The sequence below is a fragment of the Pongo abelii genome, chromosome 14, assembly GCF_028885655.2.
Source record: "Pongo abelii isolate AG06213 chromosome 14, NHGRI_mPonAbe1-v2.0_pri, whole genome shotgun sequence".
NCBI lineage: Eukaryota > Metazoa > Chordata > Mammalia > Primates > Hominidae > Pongo > Pongo abelii.
Window position 1 is genome coordinate 100,501,971 of NC_071999.2, and position 26,415 is coordinate 100,528,385.

The following is a 26,415-nucleotide window of genomic DNA, read 5'->3' on the forward strand; positions in this document are numbered from 1 at the left end:
TGGGGCTGCGTAAGTGATGTGTCCATCTTGGGACATCACATCAGGAGGAACAAGTGACCAATTTGTCCCCCTGCTTGATCACTTGGTGAAGGTGGCAGCCTGCCAAGTTTCCACACTGTAAAATTACTAGTTTTCCTTTTGTAATTAATAAGTAATCTGTGTTACTAGGTACTTTGAGATTCTGTAAATATCCCATTCCCCATCAAATGTTGACTCAACGTTTTTTTACATCTGTATTCGTTTGCTAAGGCCATCATAACAAAGTACCACAAATTGAGTTGCTTGAAACAACAGACATTTACTATCCCACAGTTCTGGGCCTGGAAGTCTGAAATCAAGGTGTGGGCAGGGTTGGTTCCTTCTGAGGGCTAGGAGGAAAGGATCTGTTCTAGACCTCTCTCCTTGGCTTGTAAATGGGCATCTTCTTCCTGTGTCTCTTCATATTATCTTTCCTCTGTGCGTGTCTCTGTGCTCAAATTTCCCCTTTTTATAAGCACACATCATATTGAGGGCCCACCCACGTGACTTCACTTTAACTTCTTTAGCTCTGTCATGACCCTATCTCAAAATAAAGTCACATTCTGAGGTACCAAGGGTTAGGAATCTAACATGTTAAGGGGAGGAAAAGAATTCAATTCATAACAGATGCCTTCCAGCCATCTCTGGACTTTCCCAATGTTCATTATGAAGCCAAAATGAAATTAAATTCCTCTCCCTACCCTTTCTGCAAGTGAAAAGTCAGTGTTCAGCCTGAAGACACTTAAGATGCTGGCACTAAGCTTTTCCTGGCCATCCATCCACAGGGCTGTGAATTTTACACTTACCCGTATTTAGAATGACTTCTCTTTCAGTTCTAGAGATTTTTAAGAGGGTTTGGTTTATTGCTTACCACCCATGTGTGTGCTCTAAGGGCCTGTCATTTGCACTAGAGCAGAAGTACCAGCAGCTGAATTAGTGGCAATATTTATTTTTTGCAGAAACAAGGAGTCCATTGGGAAAAGTATTTATCTCTTGGTGCATTTGTTTTGGTACGGTTGTCTGACATGCAAGCAAATGAATTCTAGAGACTATACTTGGGGTGTTCACAATAGGGACTCTCAGCAGGAGAGGGACCCGAAGCCAGGCGTGATGCTTCGTAAGTTTTTAATTCAAAGGATTGAAGGACAGAAAAGATGGAAAACAAAAAGTCAATTACCTGAGAACTCTCAGCTAGAGGACTGAGGGAGAGGAAAGGAGGCTTTCCCGGGCAATAAACCCTGCAGTGTGGTGTCTCTCTCTTAAAACTGTTAAAGAGTTCCTGCTGGTCATATCACAGGTTCTATAACCTTCACCTGCGTACGTCCTTGTGTAGAAATGGGCAAAGCCTGAGTGGAATACTCACTTGCTTTCCTTGGTTTCTTGATCAGGTCACAGACATAAAAGAGAAATTGAAGCTCTCTAAAAAGGTCTGGTCGTCGTTACCCTACACCATCTGCAAGGACGAAAGCATGACAGCGGGCACGTCCAACGAGGAGGAATGCTGGAACGGGCACAGCAAAGCCAGGTGAGAGTGACTCGATGTGTGCATGGATGGGGGCACAGCACACCCAGCCTTGGAAGACTCTCCTGGCACAACTCTGCAGACCTGTTTATGCAAAAAGCAACAGAGGGTGGAGGGACAAGTCGTCACTTAGCAACAGCTGTTGAGAGTGACAGGTTTGATGGGCACCTGGGAGCACTTACTCTCAAGGTGCCATTAAGCGTGGAATCCTTGTTCAGAATGTCTTGCCTCTGGATGAGGACAGAGGAATGGTGGCAGATGCGAGGTTTCAGATACCCTGAGATCACAAAGAGCCCTTTTATGTTCACTTAATGGCTTTAAGATACTGAAGTTATTTTTATCCCTAGTTAAATTTCCAGGGCTCTTTTTTTCATCAAAGGTATACAGGAAATGAAAATTCAACTGTTTTTTTCACCCTTGTTGGAAAAAAAATTGAAGTGTTCATTGGCAAGGTAACAGAAAATGTCTGAGGGACACTGAGAAATGGTTCTAATAGGTGACACAGTTTGGGAAGTCCCGTCGGAACCTCCTGACAAGAGACAGCAGTTTTCATCATTCTGCTTTGCTGACCAGTGCTGTGGGGACTTGATATGGAATTTCTGAATTTGTTGATTCAGCCCAGAAATGGGCTTGGCGTGGATTTTCAAAGGGTGGAGAGGCTGGATTGGAGGACTGGTTGGGAGCTGGCAGGCAGGGCAGGACACGAGGACAGGAATCTGCCAAAGCCCTCAGCAATGGGGTTGCAAGTGGGTAAAGCAGCTGGTAAATTGGACTCAAGGGATCTTTGAGCATTGACCAGTGGGTGGAGATGCTAAGAGGGGAGTCTGTTCTGGGGCTTGATTGAGCAGTTTCAAGCATATGAAGCAGCTGTGATCAAAAGGAAACAAGAAGGTGTGTGGTTGCCAGGAGCGGTGGCTCACGCCTGTAATCCCAACACTTTGGGAGGCCAAGGTGGGAAGATAGCTTGAGCCCAAGAGTTTGAAACCAGCCTGAGCAACATTGTGAAACCATGTCTCTACAAAAATAAATATAAATCTTTGGCTATTAATATAAAGTGCATGGCTATTAAGTTGAGAAGAAACTGCAGAAGTTAAGCAGGAGGTGCAAGGGAGGTGCACATTAGGTGTTATTTCTTACGCTGCTGAGTTGCATTTTTTAGCATCTGTTGCTGTATTAGTCCATTCTCATACTGCTATAAAGAACTTCCCTGAGACTGGGGAATTTATAAAGGAAAGAGGCTTGATTGACCCACAGTTCCCTGTAGCTGGGGAGGCCTCAGGAAACTTACAATCATGGCAGAAGACAAAGGGGAAGCAGGCACCTTCCTCACAAGGTGGCAGCAGAGAGAAGTGCAAGTAAAGGGGCAAGAGCCCCTTATAAAAGCACCACATCTCATGAGAACTCACTCACTATCATGAGAACAGCATGGGGGAAACCACCGGCATGATCCAAGGTCCTGTTCTCAACACATAGGGATTATGGGGATTACAATTCGAGATGGGAATTGGTGGGGACACAGAGCCAAACCATACCAATTGCTAATGATATTATTAACCATACCAGGAAGAGTTTAGCAAGGTGAAAGCAAGATACCTACACAAAGAGCTCTAACCATTTCAAATGCTCAAAATATCAATATCAAATCATAGATCATGAGAAGGAAATTAGTTATGATATTAACAACATGCCACTAAAAAATATTTAGCATTTTACCAGTGTCTGGCTTTTTAGCTAGGAGACCTTTGGCCAGAAAATTCAGCTATGAATTAACAGCTTCTAGTGTGTATTTTCCCGAAGACTGTACAGAAAGACACTGTGAAGAATGGCCAGATGGCCTAATGAATAAAATGCTTGGTTTTTTGAGCTTCTCTGTTTCCCATCTGTGTTTACCTTTAAGCCTTGGCTAACATAAAGCCTGGGTTTTGAACTGCTATTCTCACAGATCGTCACACAGGTTGCTGATATTAGTCCATATGCAATTTCTTACAAAAGGAAATATTAAAAAAAAAAAAAAAAAGGCCATGGGCGAAGTTAGGGGAAGAGACTAAACACTACCAAGAATATGAATGGGGAATATAAAGACCACTGAAGTTAGAGCTGGAGAAGATCAGGATGGTTCAGACAAGTTCCTCATTGTGCAGATGAAGAACTCAGACAGGGTAAACAATTAGTCCACTGTTACCCAATGAACAAGGGTGAAAGCTGGGAATCTCCCAAATCCTAGCCCAGTATTTTTTTTATGGCAATACCCTACCTCTTAAACAAACAACAGCTAAATACTGTCCTCCCTAAGTTAGGAGAACAAATGAGACAGATCCTAAGCGCTATAAAAGCTTCAGTGGTTCTACAGCATTCATTGAGTCAGTCCACCAGTCCATCAGCAGTATGATTAAGTACTCCCTGTTTCCCAGGCTCTGTGCAAGGCCCTGTAGATTAAGTGCTGTAAGATGGCAATGGGAGGCCAAGGCAGGCGGATCACCTGAGGTCAGGAGTTCAAGACCATCCTAGCCAACATAGTGAAACTCCGTCTCTACTAAAAATACAAAAATTAGCTGGGTGTGGTGGCACATGCCTGTAGTCCCAGCTACTCAGAAAGCTAAGGCAGGAGAATCGCTTGAACACAGGAAGAGGAGGTTGCAGTGAGCCAAGATCATACCACTGCACTCCAGCCTGGGTGACAGAGTGAGACTCCATCTCAAAAAAAAAAAAAAAATGGCAATGGGATCAATACATGAAAAGGTACAGTGACTGGGGTGAGCCCAGTGAACCTGGAAACATCAGTACCCTACTGCTAGACTACAGGTTTAGGAACGGACCACACTGGTAGAGAAACACCTGGATCAGTCCTCAGGAACAAGATTTAAATTTCATCCTGAGATCAATGGGAAGCCATTGGAAGATTTTATGCAGGTGGGAAAATGATCCAGTTTAATGCAATGAAATCACTTGTAGGAATAGTTCAGAATTTGGTCCAATAAAATATACCTTTTATTATGCATAAGTATATTATTAAAAGATGAAGCTGTCAAATATTTGTGATTCAAATTATGTACCCATTGAACAATTACAATTACATGGTTTCCTTTAGTTCTTTTTTTTTAATTATTCCACTAGCAGGGAATCCTAATATTATATTTTTATATACTAGCATAGTAAATGGATCACCAATAAAGACTTGATGAATTAAATGTAATTGAAGCTTTCTTCTTATCCAAATATTAATTCATCTAGGAAAACATCAAAGAAATTTTTCACTTAAATTTACTAAACTATTTTGTAAGTGTAAGAATCCATTTATAATGCAGATAATAACATTTTTTCACACTTTTGAGTTATGAGTTTTAAGATGACAGGTCTTTTTAATTGTTTAGGAATGGTTGTTAAAGAAAGAAAAGAAAAAGATACAAAAGTTACTTTTATCACCTATGTGAAATAAAAGAACTAGAAACTTTATTTGTAGAAAACCTGGCCAGAGGCAATGACTCACACCTGTAATCCCAGCACTTTGAGAAGCTGAGGCAGGAGGATCACTTGAGCTCAAGAGTTTAAGACTAGCCTGGGCAGCCTGTAATCCCAGCACTTTGGGAGGCCAAGGCGGGTGGATCACGAGGTCAGCAGATCGAGACCATCCTGGCTAACATGGTGAAACCCCGTCTCTATTACAAAATATAAAAAATTAGCTGGGTGTGGTGGTGGGTGCCTGTAGTCCCAGCTACTTGGGAGGCTGAGGCAGGAGAATGGCGTGAGCCTGGGAGGCAGAGCTTGCAGTGATCAGAGATCACACCACCGCACTCCAGCCTGGGCGAGAGAGCAAGACTCTGTCTCAAAAAAAAAAAGAAAAGAAAAGAAAGAAAGACTAGCCCAGGCAACATAGTGAGACCCTGTCTCTACAAAAAATATTAAAGTAGCTAGGCATGGTGGCAGGCGCCTATAATCTTAGCTACTCAGGAGGCTGAGGCAAGAGGATCACTTAAGCCCAGGAATTTGAGGCTGCAGTAAGCTATTATTGTGCCACTGTACTCCAGCCTGAGTAACAGAGTGAGATTCTATCTCTAAAAAATAAAAATAAAAAATAAGAAATAATTTAAAAAAAAATCCGTCAAGTATTAATAGATATGAAGCAGAGATGCTTATTAGAACTGATAGAGATTGTCGTGCCTGAAGTTTATAAACTCAAGCCTGTGTGATAGGTCTCCAATAAACCAGACATTTCTTCCTCTCTTTCTGTTTTATCCATCAGACTCCTTCGGCCACATTTTTCTGTTTGTACCCGCTCCTGCAGCCTTTTGTCCTGTCTAAGTGTTTGATCAGGCTTGTCTTCCATCACCCTTATTTTTCCTGATTACTTTCTGAATCTTGCTCCATAGCTCTCTACCATACTTCCTTGATTCAGAAACATACCTATTTCAAATGTTAACATTTCTGACATCAAAATGACTCTTACAGTAGATATGTCCATTTACTCCAGTGATTATCCTATTTTTTAAAAAGCTGTTATTAAGTAATGGCACCAGTTGAAATTGATGATGACTTCAAATAGAACAGGATACACAGCAATATGGCTGCTGTGGCAGTCTGTAGGGTGCAATCTGCAGTGTTGAGACTGTGGTTAAGGGTGTGTAAGCAGTGGCTCCCCTAAGGTTTGAACCCACTTTCATCCCCCTGCTCCCCCAAGTCACTCCACCCTCGCCCATCTCTGACAGTTCTCACTCTGCCTCTGTAGCTAAACAGGTATGGAACAGGAGGTGGGGTAAGAGGAGGCTCTGCCCTTTGATGGGAGGAAATTGCAAGTGTGCCCAATCACAGTGACCCTTTCAGCATTTAAATCTTCATTCTGAAAACAAGAATGGGTTAAACAAAGTGGTTAAGGGAATGTCTTCCCTGCTTCCTCTTTCCTTGCCAACTTCCTGGGATAATGTGAAGATCAATGAGATAATCTCAATAAAAATAGTTGTAATCCTAAAACAGTGCTTCCCAAACTTTAAGGTGCAGGCTAAACTCTTGGAGATCTTATTAAAATGCAGATTCTGATTCAGTAAGTGCTATGGATTGAATGTTTGTGTCCCCCAAAAATTCATAGTTGAAATTCTCACTCCTTGTGCAATCATCTTTGCAGGTGGGGCCTTTGGGAGATAATTAGGTCTTGAGGGTGGAGCCCTCATTAATGGGATTACTACCCCTGTAAGAGGAGACATGAGAGAGTTTCTCTCTCTCTCTCTCTCTCTCTCTCTCTCTCTCTCTCTCTGCCATGAGAGGACACAACAAGAAGGCAGCCATCAGCAAACCAGGAAGAGAGCCCTCATCAGACACAGGATATGCCAGCACGTTGGTCTTGGACACCATGGTCCCAAGAATTGTGAGAAATAAATGTGCATTGTTTAAACTGCCCAGTCTGTGGGATTTTTGTCATAGAAGCCCAAGCTAAGACAGTGAGTCTAGGGTAGAACCTGAGTGAGATTCAGCATTTCTAACAAGCTTTTAGGTAATGCAGTTATTGTTGATCCAGGGACCACTTGGAGTAGCAAGGCTTGACGGCAGGATTGCCAGATCTAGCACATAAAGATAATAGACAACAAATGGAACACACTTATACTAAAAAAAGGATTCATTGTTCACCTGAAATTCACATTTAATTGGCAACCATGTGTTTTATCTGGTGTTTTAAATGTCCCTATTAACATGTAAGATAGATATTACCTTTTTCAGTCCACACACAAGCCTTAGGGAGCATGTTGCAATTTTGGGGGTTGTTTTCTTCACTGATACCCTTGATGTTTCCTTTAATGGGGCTTTTCTTATATTAAAAATAACAACAGCAATATGAGCTAGGAGTTCACGTGGTTCAATTGTAACATCACCCACTAATGATAGACAGGTTATGGACAAGGTTGAAGTCTTCTCAACAATGAATTGCATAGGCTTCACATGTGCATCAGGAGAGAATTTTAAGTTAGAAATACAGCACAGCCTTCTATTTGATGTGTTGTGATCTATTTGAATATTGATGATATTCAATGCAGAATATCATCCACACAAACCTCTGGTCTTTAATAGTGCCATTTTGATGCGTGGCAAGGATGAATACTTTGCATCCTTGGTCAGCATTTGATTCAATTAGTGTCTTAGCTCAAAGAATACCACCGATATAATAGACTAAACAACAGAAATTTATTTCTCATAGTTCTAGAGGCTGGGAAGTCCAAGATCAGGGTGCCAGCAGATTGAGTTCTCTTCCTGGCTTATAGAAAATGGCCTCCTTACTGTATCCTTAGAAAGACAGAGAGTCCTGGTTCCTTTCTCTTATAAGGGAGCTGGTATGAGAAATCATCTACCCTCGTGATCTCATTCAACCCTAATTACCTCCCAAAGGCCCTACCTCCAAGTACCATCACACTGGGGATTAGGGCTTCAACATGTGAATTTTGGTGGCACACAGACATTGTGTTCAGAATCACATCCTACTTATCAGAAGAGCTAATAAAGGATTTTTCTTAGAGTTCATGGCAGTGTCTGTCACTTGAGAAAGACAGCCTAGTCGTCTTCAGTGACCAGCAGGAGCAAGTGTAATTTCTACTCCTTCCATTTTTCACTTACCTAAGCAACTTCTCAGGGGTAAATGTGAGAAGACACAGCAACATTCTGACTCCACTCAGACAAATAGGAACTGAAAGGAAGCTAGTAAATTACAGAGGAAAATCGATAATAATCTAGAAGGCCAAAGGGAAAAAAATTAAAGACTCATGGTGCAGGTTACAAATCTAGGCCTCCCAAAGTTCCTGGGGTGAACTGAGAGACCCTAGGAGGACATTTGCAGTCATCAGTCATCCCTGAGAAGGGCGTTCTGGGCAGTCGGTGGCCGGAATGAGCTGTCTGTACAGAAGCTAGAAAAGAATGATTAGATAGGAGGCAGGAAATCATAGGCTTGGAAGGAAATAAAGCTTTTATATGGTTAGCATATACAGGTTAGAACTTTGTCAGGCAGCAGCAAAAGAAAAAATAAAGCCCTAATGGTGTTCAAATAGGCCCTTACCTTTTTGCTCATAAAGTGGCAGATTCTTGCTTTTTTAGAACATAGCCGTATTAAACTGCATCACCTCTAACTTCTTGTAGCATTGTTTTCTCTTCACGCAGACCCTTCTTCCAAACTCAGAGAGATTAAAAAGAAAAGGAGAGTATGACAGACAATGAGACAGGGCAGGAAAAATGAAAGCCGGTCTGAGAGCCAAGTCCCACTGGCACACGTGTTATCTGATAGGACATAAATTATTTCAGAGCCTTCAGAGGTCTTGAGTCAGTCATTTCCAGACTCCTCCCTCTCCCCCATAAAACTGACAAAACAGCTTTCTGATGTTGCTCCTTGTAAGGCAGTGTTGAGCTTTCACTGTGTCCTTTCTTTAAAATGCTTTCTGGGAGGAGGCTATCAAGGAGCTGGCTGAGGGACAAAATTAATCGGACCCGTTGGAAACATGGCTTTTGCAGGGAGCCCCTGCTGTTTTTCAAGGCACCTGATCCTGACAGAAATATTGTGTCCCCAAGGAAATCCTTCCCGAGGCCAAGAGGTAAACACAGTAAATTGTAAGAAGTAGGAAAAGTATAAAAATCTAGAAAATAGATCAGTCACTCTCACCACAAAGTGTGGATTGACTAACCAACGAAAACGGCAAGTCATGACTGGGTAAGTCTAGACAGATGGAAGGAGATGGAATGATGCATGATGATGGCAAATCTGTCAAAGATAGTGACTTGGCAGTCTTGGGGACAATATTGTTTTAACCTAATTGTGGGGTGTGCCCCAAAGCACTCTAGCTGCATTTTAAAAAACTGTAAAATACCCAATATATACCAAGTCAAACACCTTGGAAATGTGGATGTATTCATCCATTCTCACACTGCTATAAAGAAATAACTGAGACTGGGTAATTTATAAAGAAAAGAGGTTTAATTGGCTCACGGTTCCACAGGCTGTATAGGAAGCATGGCTGCGGAGGCCCCAGGAAACTTACAACCGTGGTGGAAGGTGAAGGGAAAGCAGGCGTGTCTTACACGGCTGGAGCAGGAGGAAGAGAGGGAAGGGGGTGGTGCCACACACTTTTAAACAACCAGCTCTCGAGAGAACTCTATCATGAGAACACCACCAAAGGGGAAACCCACCCCCATGATCCAATCACCTCCCACCATCACCCATCTCCAACATTGGAGATTAAAATTTGACATGAGATTTGAACACAAATCCAAACCATGTCACTGGGAATTCTGTTTTAGGAAAGAACTGGCTACTGTCAAGCCAGGTGTTCTAAAATGCCCGCTTCCCTTCTTCAGACACATTTGAAGAGAGAGGACCCCATAAAGTCTTCCTGACTGTCCTGGCAGGGAGGAAGCTGTGTGAACCTCTTGCAAATGGGGAAAAAAAAAAAAATGTTAGGCAGAGCTGGCTGCAAATAGGAAGAAGGAAGCATGTTGCTTGTTCACAACACGGCATTCCTGAAAACTGGCTCTTGAGTCTTTTTTCCTTTCTGGTCTGTAGTTTGCTAACTGCAGGTCTACTAAGAAAGAATGGGTTTGGGGAGTTCCTGCCAATGAATTAAGAGGCCAAGTCAAAGAATTTTGCTCCTGCTTACTGCTGCAATCAATGAGCTATGTGTTCTCCAAAAGTATCCCCAAACCATTTCCTGCCTCACATTCTCCAACTGGAAAAGAGCCACAGCAAATTCTTTTTCTGAACATGAATTCAGGCTTTAAATTTTCAGATTCTGCTACTGTCATCCACTCATAAGAAATTAGTCTGGCAATTTGGGGAGCCATGTTAACAACTTAGTTTTCATAAGACTACATTAAAATTGCATAATTATATAAAGTAGCTAAATGACTTGTCCATGGTCACACTGCTGGGTCCCAGAGAGATCACAGGTGACCCAGTCATGCGTTTAACCATATTTTGACGTCAGATCTCATGAAGTCCCTAGTGCCTCAGACAACCCTAGCTTAATGGTCTTCAAGAATTTATAATTGCACTTAAAGCAGAAGGTCACAGTTTGCGTTGAATAATCCAACTTTCCATCCAAGAAAAATGGAAAGGGAAAAAAGTAATTCTTATCAAGAACTTTAGTAAAGTCATAACTAAAACTTGAATTTTTAACATTGTGGTGAAATATACCAAACATAAAAACATATACCATTGTACCATGAATAGTTTTGTGGCATTATGTGCTGTCACATGGTTGTGCAACCATCACCACCATCCATCCACAGAAATTTGTTATCTTCCTAAACTGAAACTCTGTACCCATTAAACATAAATTCCCTCCCCTCTACCCCCAGGCCCTGCTGACCACCATTCTATTTTCTGTCTCTTTGAATTTGCCTATTTTAGGTACCTCATATAAGTGGAATCATAAAATATTTGTCCTTTTGTGACTGTCTTGTTTCACTTACTATAATGTCCTCAAGGTTCATCTATATGGTATCACATGTCAGAATTTTCTTCCTTTTTAAGGCTGAATTATATTTCCACTGTATGTGTATACCACATTTTATTTCTTCATTCATCCATAAATGGACACCTTTCACCTTTTGGTTATTATGAATAATGGTACTGTGAGCAGAGGTATACAAATATCTGCTCAAGTCCTTGCCTTTCATTCTTTGGGATATCCCAAAGATATCTGTATACTTCTCTTCACAGTACCATTATTCATATATATAATAATGAGATTTGAAAGCCAATAGGTCTGAGAAATAAGGCACTAGCAAGGAAGGTTAGCCTGGTGGTGCTTAGCAGGGGTGTCATGAATCCAAGTAGTAGCTGTAATAATAATATATGTATTATTCATATATATAATAATGGTACTATGAACATTGGTTCTTGGTACTTTCGGTGTATATATATGCAATTGCTGGATCATATGGTAATTCTATTTTTATTTTTATTATTTTTTTTTTTTTTTGAGACGGAGTTTAGCTCTTGTGGCCCAGGCTGGAGTGCAATGGCCGTGATCTCGGCTCACCACAACCTCCACCTCCCAGGTTCAAGTGATTCCCCTGTCTCACCCTCCCAAGTAGCTGGAATTACAGGCATGTGCCACCATGCCTGGCTAATTTTGTATTTTTAGTAGAGACGGAGTTTCTCCATGTTGGTCAGGCTGGTCTCAAACTCTCGACCTCAGGTGATCCACCCTCCTCGGCCTCCCAAAGTGCTGGGATTATAGGTGTGAGCCACTGTGCCTGGCCCCTGGCCCTGTTTTTAATTTTTTGAGGACTTGCCATACAGTTTTCTGCAGCAACTACACCATGTCACATTCCCAAAAGCAGTGCACAGGGTTCCAATCTCTCCACACCTTTCCCAACACTTGTTATTTTTTGTTTGTTTATTTTAAATTAGAGCCATCCTAATATGTGGGAAGTTTAAAACTTAGATTTTTAAGAAATCTTCTAGAAGAGGTTGCTGATACCATAGGCTTGTAGTCCCTTATTTGAGACCCTTGAAACCACATGTGTTTCAGAATCCACAACTTTTTAGATTTCAGAAAATGACCACAGTGAATATGCTATATATTACATCGTACCTCCAGTGGGGTCTGGGGTTGCAATCCACAATCAAACGTATTAGTATTTCTGCAGCAAAATGTATTAAAATTCACACTGAGTGAGATAAATGAGGACTATAATTAACCTTGTTTCAGACGAGATGAAGTTTTGCTAACAAGCAGATTGAAGGAAAAAATGGGGGGTCTTGAATTTTGGCACTGCGCATAGGGATTCACATCTACTTAGATGAGTAAAACTCTTAAGCCTGCTTAACATGAACGAATAGGTAGCTTAGAATTTGAAGAGATGTGTATTGAGTGGAGCTCATTTGTGGCAACAAACAGTACTGAAATTGCTTTCACTTTACCCTTCTCATTGTGCCTTGAGGCAGTAGCAGTCAGGGGAAAAATCATGCACCTGAGAAGAAGCCCAGGCCGGCACCCAAGCTCCCCATTTCTCCCCATTCCTACCTTAGCTCCTACTTGGATTCATGACACCCCCACTAAGCACCACCAGGCTAACCTTCCTTGCTAGTGCCTCACTTCTCAGACCTACTGGCTTTCAAATTTCATTAAATCTTGAGAGTCATGTGACCTACTCCCCCAGTATGCAGTGCCTTACATCAAAACAGCTACCAGCATTAACGTCATGATGAGAAATCCTACGCACATTCACATATCAACAGGATCTCTCTGGAAGCATTGGTTTAACTGTCAGGAGTGATGTTGAATGTCGAGAATAGCGGGGGCTGTGGTTGGCTGCTGGGAAACTTCCGTGGGGATGGTCCTGTTTAATATCTCTCAGATGACAACAACTGTCAATTCTACCCACAGGGCTGGACGTATCAGCCCTCTCACCCCCACATTTCCATAGGACTCTTCTACCCTTATCGGTTCTAATGTTTGGATGTAGTCAAGGACACTCAACATTTATAATATGCAGTTAGATGCAAAGAAAAATAATTCTGTAAAACTGCCAAAGATTTAGTTCCTAGCCATGCTCTTGCAGAACAGAAGGCAACCAAAATGAGGAAGCTGTGCTTGGCTGTTCATGGATGCCACCCATTTGCCCAGGGCAAGCCGCATTGGCAAACCATGACATCCCTGCTCAACTCTCCAGGTTGTCCTCACTTGTGGCTTCTCCCAAGGCTGGATCCACTAGGTAAACTTGCATCCAGCCTTAGAACATGGGCTGTCTGTGCCAAGATTCTCCTTCTATGTCTCCCAGGGATATGATGGTGCAAAAACAGGATGCTGTCATGTCAAAAAACTGTGCAAAATCCAATAAAAGAAATAACATTGTGGACTCAAGAGATATCTATTCTTGCAAGACAGGAGTATTATGTAAAGAAACCAAATGTGAGAGGCAAGAAATAAATGGGCTCATGAGGTCCTCATGCTGAGTGGGGCTTCCACAGACCCTTTCGGGGGGTCGCACAATGGACATCTATAGATTTAGATTCAGGACTTACCTCTGGAGTGACAAAATGACCATTTTTATTTTCAGCTATTTTAGGTTTAAGTTTTCACAATGTCTCCAAAGTCACCATTTGAATACACCAAAAGGAGAAAAGGCTCTTGAGGACATGGATGCACTGTTACTTGTTTTTATTGTAAGCAGCTGAGCATCAGTAGGCACAGTTAGAGGCTGGGTTTACTTGGCAGTCTCTTATTGTTCCTGGATGTTCAGACTCCCAGGGGTAGCATTCCCATGTAAGCTATTGCAGTGAGCTTCTGATAAATGAGTCTCAGCTAACCATGCAGTGCACACAGCATCTGAAAGAAACAAAGCTCGCCTCTGACTCAGCATAGGTACAGCTGCAGGAGTCATTTCCCAAAATGTAGAGGAGCAACACCAGAATCGACCATCACCTCTCAGCTCTGGTGTCAGCAAAAGATGGGCTGCACCTGCTATTGTTTATTCCAATTGGCTGTAATAATTAGGTAGAGCTCCCGGAGCCTGGCTCATATAATTGCCTGTCAGTAATAGTCAATCCAATGGCATATTTTAGACGTTACATCAGGAAAACAGTCTCAGGATCAAACAGGAATTTATTTGCATACCAGATATATTAAAAGGCAGGACAGAAGTTATGCTTTATGGCAAAAGAAAGAGATACGAGTCCATGGCTTTTAAAAATTTCTATGAGGCCATTTTTTGGAGCGGTAAATACTTAGAGCTTCATGGAAAAGAATTTACAATGCACTCTGTGTGTTTTATTATTCATTATTTAGTGAGCATTGTGAAGTCGATTTTGTTCAAGATATGGATGAAGACATGGAGCTTATTCATGGGACCTCTGATTTAAAATGAGTAAACCAATTCATACACAAACACATCAAGCATAGATTCAATAGCTGAAAAATAGCTTAAATACCAAAGTTTCTCTGTGTATTTCTTCTTTTGGAGGTTGATGGATAGAGCTTTTGGTTTCCAGAACTTGGAAAACCACTTGCAGGAAGGGAAGAATTTCAAGCATATGGATATTATACAAGAATATGTAAATAGGAATAATAAAATAGAGGAAAAGATGTTTTTTGAGCTTTCAAGCAACAACAGTAGAGCAAGTAAAAGAATAACAGTAATGGCAATTAGGTAGGGCTGTCCCAGGCCTGTAGAGGGCCAGAGCTGGATGTCCTGATTCCCCGTCAGACCCAATCTTCATCAATCCACTGTGGCCCTTGAGGACCCTCTACAAGCTGTATCATCTGGGCTCCCTTGCCTACCAGCTTCCAGTTGGATCAGCCAATGGGAGGCAGCAGCTGGAGGTCAAGAGGCAGGACTACAGGGGTCAGGGCATCCTCCCCCAGTCCCCTCCCTGATAGGTCTTGGTTTGGCAGTTACTGTGTCATTGGGTGCCTCTCTGTGGTATCAGTTCTTGTTCATTCCACTAACAACTTCTTACCCTTATCCCCTGGGGCCCCCTCTCCTGTGGCCAGCCCCAGGGTGCTTCACTTCTCTGGGCTGGTTTCCTTTAACTTGTCTATACCTTTATAAATAGCATCTTCTTTAAACTCTCCTTATTACCCCTTTGAGTGTGCTGTCTGTTTCTTACCAGGACACAGACAAATGTAGCACCTTGGTAGGAATTAGAAAAACGCACCCAGATGGGTACATGGGGGTTCATTATGTTATTGTCTTTACTTTTATATGTATCAAAGTTTTCTAAAATAAAAAGAGTACCAAAAAGAAAAGAAAAAGGCATGTCTTTTGGTGGATGGTGCCCTGCAGGGGTGTAGCTTGGTGAACACAGAAGTGAGGCTGGATTTCAACACCAACTCACTCCTGCAGCTTCAAGGGGTGAGTTTGTGCAGTGCACGAAATGCCCATCCAAACCCGGCAGCCTTACAAAAGGGTGAGCAGATCCCTGAAAGCTGGGAAATATCTTGAGGAGAAAGTGAGGATAGGCCTGGGTCTTTAAGAGTATTTGGGACTTAAATGGGAAATTGCACTATGCAAGGAAAACCTGTAGGACAGGAAGGCATAGCATGGCTATGGGGAGTCGACTCCATAAGACAAGGAGGGTCCCTGGAGAGAGTATGAGAAAGTAGAAGTGGGTGGAGACCCTTTGATTGCTGAGCTATAACATGTGAATTCTAGTTGATGATCCTCTAGGCAGTCTGGGGCAGTGTTTGGGCACTGGGGCTCCAGAGCTAGACTGGGAGTAAGTCATGATTTTGCCAGCTGTTAGCTCTGTGACTTTGCACATTTGCTTATTCTCACTAAGCCTCAGTTTTCTGTTTCATAAAACAAGGATAAAATACTCCATCTCCTCGATTTGCTGTTGGGCTGAATTTAAAGCTGTGTGTCAAATGTTTACTGCAGTGCCTGGTAGTTACTGGACATTAGCTACTATCCTCAAAAGTTTTTAAAGAGAAGGATGATATGATGAAAGCAATATTTTTTGAAAATTAATCATACAACATGTGCAGGATGCTCTAGAGAGGAAAGAAGGGCGTGGGGGGTCACTTTGAGGTTGCAGGGGGGTGTCTCTCCAGTGAGAGAAATGGGGAATGGGAAAATAGAAGCAGGCATAAGAAGCTCTGTGAGAAGAAGAGGAAGAGGACTGGAAGATGGACAGATTGTAAGAGTAAGGAGTCAGGAGGGCCCCAAGCACATTTCCAAGATCTTTAGCCTCCACTTATATAAATAACCCCTAGGCAGCTTAGGCAGCTCACATTGAAGGACTGACAATTTGGACATTTTGGTACAAGTGAAAGAAGTGTGAAACTCAGAATCATTTGATTTTACCCTTCTGTTTTACTGAACATTGGTAAATCTACCTAATTAAACCCAAGATTCTATTACAAAATAAAAACCCTAATAGACACCTCAATCATTCCAGTAACCACTGCTTACTTCTGAAATGTCCCCAAAGCAGGTTTTTCATATCCAGAATTTCTTCTGATTAAGATCTGAGGTAGGGCCTCTGCAGTTGAGAATGGGCATCCTCACAGAGAACTCTCTTGGATCATATGTAATTTATAAGCCCAGTTCTTACTACCAAAATTAGCAGAACTGAGGAAGGTATCGAATCCTTGACCTAAGCTAACATTTGGGATGGAGGGAGGAAAAGAGTCATTAATGTTAAGTAGTGGTGATGTGGTTTGGCTGTGTCCCCTCCCAAATCCTATCTTGACTTGTAGTTCCATAATCCGCAGGTGTCATGAGAGGGAACTGGTGGGAGGTAATTGAATCATGGGGGCTGTTACCCCACGCTGCTCTTCTCATGATAGTGAGTTCTCACAACATCTGATGGTTTTATAAGGGGCATTTCCCCCTTTTGCTTGGCACTTCTCTTGCCTGCCACCATGTAAGATGTGCCTTTGCTCCTCCTCCACCTTCCACCATGATTGTGAGGTCTCTCCAGCTATGTGGAACTGTGAGTCTATTAAACCTCTTTTTCTTTCTAAATTACCCAGTCTCAAGTATGTATGTTTCAGTGTGAGAACAGACTAACAGAAGTGGTTTCTTATAGGTTCCCAATTTTGCATTTATTTGTAGGCAGACCTACCTAAGAACTCAGTGCCATTTTAAAAAAAACTAGTCTGAGGCTATTTTAGCCACATCTTCATCTGAAAAAATGTATTCCATGTTTTCACTATTTGGCATTTTTTTCCAGGAACTAGATCCAGTTTTTGCCAGGTGTCTTGGCTGACTGTCAGAGACAGTCATCTGGTTTTGCATGGAAGCATCTGGTTTTACAGTTTCTGTGGCATTTCCCTGAGCTGTTCTCTCCCTCTCTGCCTTGCAGATACTTGCCTGAGATCATGAATGATGGGCTCACCAACCAGATCAACAATCCCGAGGTGGACGTGGACATCACTCGGCCTGACACTTTCATCAGACAGCAGATTATGGCTCTCCGTGTGATGACCAACAAACTAAAAAATGCCTACAATGGCAATGATGTCAATTTCCAGGACACAAGTAAGAAAATCCTTCCCAGCACCAGAAATTTTCAAAGTAAAAAATGGTTTTAGAAGATGATGCCCTGACTTTCTTCAAGACCAAAATGCCCTTTTAATTTTTTCTTATTCTTCCTCGGGCTGTGATGCTTGTTATAGTCTTTTGGACAGAGAACTCTGATCCACAAAACATAGGATACGAATAAAATCATAAATTCCACAACACAAGGAATAATTGCAATGGATTACATTCAGCCGTACCAAAGCTGAAATTGAGTTTCATCTACCAGTTGATTCATTAATGACAAAACAGCGAAGTAATTTTTTCACTTTCTCCTGTCCTCACCAGTATTCACATCTGACCCAAACTTCTGCCCTGTTCCCATCAAAAGAAGAAAGCTCAGTAGATTGCTTAGACAAGCCTGAGCTAGAATCCCTGTCTTATTCTTTATTAATTAGAGTCTCCACAAATTACTCTACTTCTTGAGTCTCAGGTTCCTCTTCTATAGAATGGGAAGCATCCCTGCTTCAGAGGCTTTTAGAAGCCTCATTTGAGGAGCTATGACAGTGTCTGGTGGGTAGATGTAGCTGACTACATCATTTCCGTCTCTATCCAGCTATGCACATATACGACCCATAGACATTTGTATCTGAAATATTGAGAGAAATTGTAAAATTCTAGTGCAGTATTACACACGACTATTTCATTAAGGATCAAAGAAGCATCAAAAATGATTTGGAAGACTATTAAGTGAACATTGACATGAAACTATATATGGGTTTTGTCTGAGTGGTTTCAAGATAAGTAACTACAAAAAAAGAGTTTTTTCTGTCATTGTTGCTTGTTGCTTTTTAAAAATATTACACTTACAAAGAGAATTTCCAGGACAAGGATTCTTGAACATAAGATGTGAAGTTGCCAGTGATTCTGTAATTTGTCACTGAATCATAAGATGATGCTTGTGTGCTTGGATTAATGAGATAGAAAGAAATAAGTTACAGATAGAAGACCTCAAGTCATTTCTGTCATCGTCATCAGCCTACCAAGTTATCCCCTGCAGAAAATTTTTGTGCTTTATTCCATTTTAAAGAACTCAAAAAAATGATTTTCTAAACACTGAATAATTACCAACCCAATGGAGGTTATTGCTGTAAAATTCCTCAAAATAATCCCATTATCTCTCCTCCTTTTGCTAAACCCCTCCTTTCCTCTTCAGAAGAGAACATTACACAGGTTTCAGCCATTGTTGCTTCACCCTTGTTAGCACTTAGCCTTACACCTCTCATTTTACCCATTGTCTTCTCCATTAAATAAAATGCTCTATCATCTAGAGAGTGGCTATTGGAATGAATAATTCAAGATACATAAGAATCAGTTGGCTTGGCTTTGTTGCTTCTCACTCCTTTCTGACCTAAAGAGGTTATACACATATCAAGTTGTAAAGCTCAGGGAATGGCCAGGAGGCAGAGATCTTACTCCATTTCCCCTCAAAAGAAAATAAAATCAACAATTAAGAGGATCCCTGAGTTCTAACCCAAACACCAAATGTGGCCCTCTATTTTAGGCTAGTGTCTGTCATACAAACCATTATCACATTTTATAACCATCAGCATCCTTATTGCTTTGAACATTTTTTTAAGTTACTCATGCCACCCCTTAATATTTGCATTTGTGATTCCTTTTCAAAAAGAGATGGGGCCATTATTTTTTTCCAGCCAAAATCTCCTGTCATATTTGCTTCCCACATTTTTTAATATTCTAAATCATTTTAATAATATCTCTGTAAAGGTTGTATTACTTCTTGTTCATGACACCAGTGTTCAGAACAATTCCCTAAGCAATTCTGATGTCTCTGAATTTAATTAACAGGCATTTCCCCCCTTGTAAAGGCCACTAAAGATAAATCAGAGAAAATGTTAAAAACCTAGTATAGTGTATTGAAGTGATCTTATCTGGTATGTAGATGTCCCATTAAAAAAAGAAACTGCTCATTCTCTAATTATGTCTTTCTCATTCAAGAGGACATTAGAAGAGTCCCTACCTTGCCCCAGCTTTACTTAAGTAGCATCCAGCAGCTAAGGATGGCCCTGGTTTCTCAGGAGCAGCTCAACAGGGCAACAACAGCAACAGGGCATCACCACTTCGGACTAGCAGGGAGGAGTTTAAGGACATTGGTTGGAAATCATTGAGCAAGTGAGAGAAATAGCTAATGTCCTTACAAAGCTTCCAGTTTCCTGAGCCCTTCCAGGAACATCATTTCTCATAACAGATAGATGTTATTAATTACTCTCATTTTTACAGGTGAGGAAATGGAGCCTCAGTAAGTCTAACTGGCTTACCCTGGTGCATTTAAATAATATATGTCAGGGTACATTCCAGGTCACCTTTGCTGTAGGAACCATGTTTTTTCCATCAGGCATCATTGGCAACACTGGGTTTTGTGTCCTCGAGCACTCTAGTGATTTGTCTTCACACACTCTCTCCAAGGTCAATATTGTCATCTGTATCTGTTTGAGGAAACTGCAAAAGTTAAGTAACTGCCCAAAGCACATTTATTTATTCAGCAAGTATTTGTTGAGCACTTGCTGTATCCCAGGGGCCACTGAAGGCCTTAGAGGTACAGAAATGAACAAGATTTACCAAACCTCTACCCTCTCAAAGATTGTGTCCTCAGTTTACATTCTTGAGGAGATAAACAGTAAGCAAGCGAACAGGCACGTAAATAATACCACCTCCAAGCGGTGAAAAGTACTTTCATAAAGCTAGTAATTGGCAGCCTGATCTGGGCCAGGTTTGAGTGACAGCGTTTGTCAAACAAGAAGGAATCAAGCCATGAGAAGTGGGAATAGGGAAGAAAGCAAGTTGGGCAGGAAGGGACGATGCCACCCTGGGTCAACATACTCTATGGGTACCAAGGCCTTAGTTTCAAGCAGAGAACGGCCAACTGTTTCTGTCAAGGGCCGTATATTAAATATGTTCATCTTTGAGGGCCACATCGTCTCTGCCACCACTACCCCACACTGCTGGTCTAACGTGATAATATGTATGTGAACAGGGGTAGTTGGATTCTAATAAAACTTCATATATGGACACTGAAATGTGAATTTCACGTACGCTTTTTACATGTCATAAAATATTATTCGTCACTTGATTTTTTTTCAAACACTTAGAAGTATAAAAACCACCAGGTACAGAGGCACATGCCTGTAGTCCCAGCTACTTAGGAGGCTAAGGCAGGAAGTTCACTTAGGCCCAGGAGTTTGGGGCTGCAGTGAGTTATAATGGTGCCACTACACTCCAGCCTGGGCAACAGAGCCAGACCCTATGATAGATAGATGGTAGATAGATAGATAGATAGATAGATAGATAGATAGATAGATAGATAATAGACTTTATGGATATCTATAAAATATATATTTTTATGTAAATAAACCATTTTGGAGTTATGGACCATACAAAAGCAAGCAGCAGGTCATAGTTTGTCAAATTCTGGTTTAAAGGGAGAAGCTGGCTGGGACGGAGTCCAACCTTGCTCTCAGGAGAACACAGGTGGCAAAAAGGTGGCCAAAAGTCATATTGATAGAGACCTCTCACTACTATTGCTGCTGCTCCTCTCATTTCCTATTTGTAGAACTTGTTTTCCTCTATTTTTCTTTTAAAATCCTTTAAAAAGCATGGTATCTTCCTAGAGCAATGGCTCTGAGTATAAAAAAGAGCAAAGAATGGAATTTCTTAAACTTACTTAAGTACTGGCCAGAAGAAATGTCTAAGGCCAACGTGGTAGGTGTGGCCTCCCCTTGAGTCTGGAGTTCACACAGTCCTTGGGTTGCATAACTCGGGTATCAGTTGATATTGTTCTTCAAACACCTGTTTCTGTACAGTCCACCCACTCATCACATCCCTGCCTATTAAAAACAATCCTGTTGGGTAGGGTGGGGGACCATGGATGGGGAGATTTTGCCTCCCCCCACCATGCCCCGTATCTGCTGAGCTCTGTTTCCACTCTTTCCTGGTTGGTTGTATTAGTCCGTTTTCAGACTGCTATAAAGAACTGCCCAAGACTGGGTAATTTATAAAGGAAAGAGGTCAATTGACTCACAGTTCAGCATGGCTGGGGAGGCCTCAGGAAAATTACAATCATGGTGGAAGGCGAAGGGGAAGCAAGGCACCTTCTTCACAAGGTGACAGGAAAGAGAAGTGCCAAGCCATGGGGGAAGAGCCCCTTATAAAACCATCAGATCTCGTGAGAACTCGCTCACTATCATGAGAACAGAATGGGGGAAACCACCCCCATGATTGAATTACCTCCACCTGGCCTCTCCCGGACACGTGGGGATTATGGGGATTACAATTCAAGATGAGACGTGGGTGGGGCCACAAAGCCTAAACATATCAGTGGTCTAACTTTCTTTTTCAATCTTTCCACACTAGGTGATGAATCCAGTGGCTCAGGGAGTGGCAGTGGGTGCATTGATGACGTGTGTCCCACGGAGTTTGAGTTTGTCACCACAGAGGCCCCCGCAGTGGATCCCGACCGGAGAGAGGTGGACTCTTCTGCAGCCCAGCGTGGCCACTCCCTGCTCTCCTGGTCTCTCACCTGCATTGTCCTGGCACTGCAGAGACTGTGCAGATAATCTTGGGTTTTTGGTCAGATGAAACTGCATTTTAGCTATCTGAATGGCCAACTCACTTCTTTTCTTACACTCTTGGACAATGGACCATGCCACAAAAACTTACCGTTTTCTATGAGAAGAGAGCAGTAATGCAATCTGCCTCCCTTTTTGTTTTCCCAAAGAGTACCGGGTGCCAGACTGAACTGCTTCCTCTTTCCTTCAGCTATCTGTGGGGACCTTGTTTATTCTAGAGAGAATTCTTACTCAAATCTTTCGTACCAGGAGATTTTCTTACCTTCGTTTGCTTTTATGCTGCAGAAGTAAAGGAATCTCACGTTGTGAGGGTTTTTTTTTTTCTCATTTAAAATAAAAAAGGAAGAAAGAAAATAATTTTCCTTGTAAAATCGGGCCAAACCCCAAGACAGCTACATTTTCAACAAAAAAGCAAACAGGGAAAAATAAATGAACTTTAACACTGTAAGTTCAGCATTGACAGCCAACTCCCAGTGTAAGCTTTTTTGTGACAAATCCAGGTTTACAAAATGCTTATGGGGAGAAAGCTTAAAGTTTGTTCCAAATGTAGTGAAAACGCACTGTTGTCTTGGAGGTATCATCTTGCACTCTAACCAAACAACACCAAGTTAATCTGGAGGTACTGATACTAAATTTGGAATCCTGTCTTTAATATGAGAACAAAAATTACTACAACTCAGTACCTGTGTCTCACTCTGCCCAATTTCAATTTAGTAATGGCACCATTTTTCTTAATTCCCTTAATGTCTGTCCGCTGTATCCAATTGGCACAGATTTTCCCCTTCATCTGCAATTACTAGTAGCTACCCCCATCAATTCACCTTCCTCAAGAGTCTCAATTGAAAATAATCTTTGATGATACAAGCTCTACTTTTGCCACAGGTTTGACATTAACTAGACGTTTCTGCCCCTGTGCTCATTACCCTCCCAAAACAATAGTTTTTTTAATGAATTGAAAAACAATTAGATCCATTCCTGAGTTTTCATTTTTAACTCTTTACTTTGTGTCAGTTGGTTTCTGCATCACAAGGGCATTCTCTTACAAAACAACTCACAACAGAAAAAAAAAAGTCAAGACAAAAATATATATATATATAGTATTGACATGGAGATTTCTTTCACTTTTTTAGTCTTAGTATGATCATCTATTTTTATATCTATATATATATAAATCACAGATTTTAACTTCTTAATTCCAAGCTCAGGGTTGACACACCTTTGTAAGAAAATGTTTTGTCAACCAGCTCTTCTTGTTTTGTGCTGCTCAAAGAAGGGATTCCTCAGTGATCTGTGAGCACCAAGAATCAAGAAAGAGAACTTTTTATGTATCTAACTGTCCATTTATTAAAAGTTTGCCAGGGCACACCCTTCTGCATGAGTGTGCTTCAGCCTGGGTGCTCCAGACTACACCAAACTCATGGGATGAGCCATTGGTGTGCAGGGCTTTACCGGTGATGGAAACTGTATGTGTCAAGAATGTTATTCATGAAAAACCATCGCTTTCATGTAAAACACCTTCAGCCTAGGATTCCTGCCTGGCACTTGGATACATTACCTAACTCAATAGGCCAATTTAGAGCCACAGCCTAACCTGTTCACCAAGTATGCCAAAGCCAGGCCTTATGCTCCCCCTAACAGAGAGAAGCAAAGTAAACCAAACTGGGGCTTTATGAATACAGTTGGCTATCCATATGTTTCTTGGTTTTTATGATGCATCTGGAGTAGGGAAAAGTAATGTTTCAAGACACCATAGTATGCCAGTTACATTTTAATTAACTCATCGACAGTATTGACACGTAAATGGTATTTTTCAATCTGTTCTCATCAAAATTAAAATTAGTTATTGATTTAGTCACCACATTTAAGTAGAACACATGTGGCACAATAGTATTAAGTATATTTGAGCACTTTTGCAAGACAAAGTATTTACAAGCATCTATTGCTACTTTATGCCTAATGAAATATAAAATGGAAGATGAGAGACTTTGTGGCATTCTTTCATTTAAACCTTTACGAAATTAACCATCTAGTTCATCATTACATACTCCTAGAAAACCATCCATTTCACTGCCCACATTTTGGCTTCCTACCACGAATTCCACATAAGACTTCTCTGTGAAGGACCAGTCATTTACATTGCTCATTTCATTCTGTGTTCAGAAGTCAGTATTGTCTTTCTCCAATAATTAAGGTGCAATACAAATTAAATCAACCTTGATTTTCCAGACTATTTGAATAATAACTTGTTTTTATGGCTTTAAACAAAAGTTAAGTCTTTCCTTTTTAAAAATTTCTGCATTCTCTTTTATGAAATAGATCAGGATGCCTTGTTTTTCCTGTGCTTTCACCCCCAAAAGGTTTTGTGCATGTGTATGAATACACATAATATTAATGAATGTGAACCCATGTTCTATACGCACTAAACACACAGATAATATATAAACGCCTGCTTCATTTGTTTCAACACCTTCATTATCAATATGATTCATATTGATGAGATATAGTGATGCATAATGAACCAGGCAGAGAGCTGAAATGATATCAGTTAATGATGTCACAGTGTTAGTACCCTGCATGGTTGTGGTCAAAATATCATTCAAGTTGTACTTCCTAGTTTTTATCATCATACTACTATGTCATATGATTTTCAGACTAATTTAACACTAGAAATGTTTTGGCCCTAAAGGATTTCACTTAACCTAGTTACCCTATTTCTGTAAGTATTTTGGAATTCAACCCTCAAATTAATTTTTCTCATTTCAGCATAGTGATAGGGGATGCAATGAGGCTTCATTATTTTTTATGACCTGCCCCTCATTTGCTCTGATGTTCCCTAAATTCTGTAATCATATCATAACTTTTGTTATGAATAGAGAGGAATGGGCTCACTGAAACCTGACACTAGAAATTGGTGGGTGATGCTCATAACTGCAAACACTTAGCTTATTGAAGTGCCTCTATTTACATGTTCTTTAGTTATAATATGTATTTTTCTAACAGAAATACACGTCTGTAACTGGTATATATTATACTTTGTATGTGTCACAACAAAAGCTAAACAGAGGCTAAAGTCTTTAGCAGAGAAGAATGAATTACAAATGTACCAATAAGAGCTCTGTTTATGGTTCTGTACTGAAGGGCAACCGTGACAACCTTCTTTCATTTTCACGAAGGCCACGTTGGTACTTTGATTATAGCCATCGTAGAACATTAGCACGAGAAATCTGTCTCCCTTACAATGACTTACCTAGCTAGCATTAAGTAACTTGTATCACCTGCTTTAAATGTAAGGGATAGAAAATACTATTTTGTCTACACTGAATAACACTATTATTCATTGATAAGTAGTAATAATTATAAAAGTAACATTCTTTAAAGCAAACACATTGAAAATATTATTACAGGCAGAACCCTGATCTTTAATTTATATTCCCTGCTGCAGACATTAGCCTTCTTTAATTCTTTTGCCATTACATACATGTTTCGGCTACAGACTGAACACGAACTAAAGTCCCTAAGGAGGAAAAAAACCTTAACATATTCCTGAGATGTGATTCTTTTATTACTTCTTTTTGCAAAGCTAATTATCAAATGATTTGATTAAACGTAGAAGCATTAGCAAATGCAAGTTTTACCTAAAACTTGCAGAAATTTAAACACATTTCCATTTACTTACTAACAGACCTGATTTTTTTTAAAAAAACACAATTTAGCTTTGCCAACAGAAGAGTAAAGGAAACCATAACTTATAAATTTGCAATGTGTTCCTCCTTGTTGGAGACATTAGCCAGTGTTTAGTTTTAGACCAACTTATACAAACAGAGTATTGATTTGTACACATTCTGGAGACTTGCTATATCATGGTTTGCTATAGCACGGACTCAGCTTAGCATGGGGAAATTTTGAACTTCATTCAAAGTTGAGTAGTTACTGGAACCTTTGACATTGCCTTGTAATGAGGTACTTCCACGAAAAGACCCCTAACAATGGCATAATAGTGAGGTCTCTCTGTGCATATACATAATATATATGCAGGATAAATGTGTGCACCAATCAAATCTAAAATTTTATGTGACTGTCAAATGAATATTATTTGGGTTAAGATTTTTCGTTTCTGATTTGGATAGAAAATTGCTATTAATCTTGTATTAAAATAGTTTTTAAAAATCTACCAGTGCCCTTTCTGCATTTTCTTAATTATTGTCATAGTCTAAATTTCAGAGCCATGGAATTTTTTGTGTTTGAGACATTTTTAGAAGCTTTGATATTAAAAAACAACAACAAACCCTGTATATT

The 26,415-nt window shown here is 40.7% G+C and overlaps 1 protein-coding gene across 7 annotated transcripts in view; it reads left to right on the plus strand.

The window, feature by feature from the left end:
- Positions 1–26,290, plus strand: part of GPC6 (glypican 6) — a 1,198,922-nt gene extending 1,172,632 nt beyond the window's left edge. For 6 of the 7 annotated variants that reach the window (XM_063714643.1, XM_063714644.1, XM_063714645.1 and 3 more), the window contains 3 exons: positions 1,407–1,543; positions 17,319–17,494; positions 21,905–26,290. In XM_063714643.1, the coding sequence (XP_063570713.1) occupies positions 1,407–1,543; positions 17,319–17,494; positions 21,905–22,107 (516 nt within the window). In that variant the 3' untranslated portion in view covers positions 22,108–26,290. 7 annotated transcript variants of the gene reach the window in all.
- The last annotated feature ends 125 nt before the right edge of the window (positions 26,291–26,415 follow it).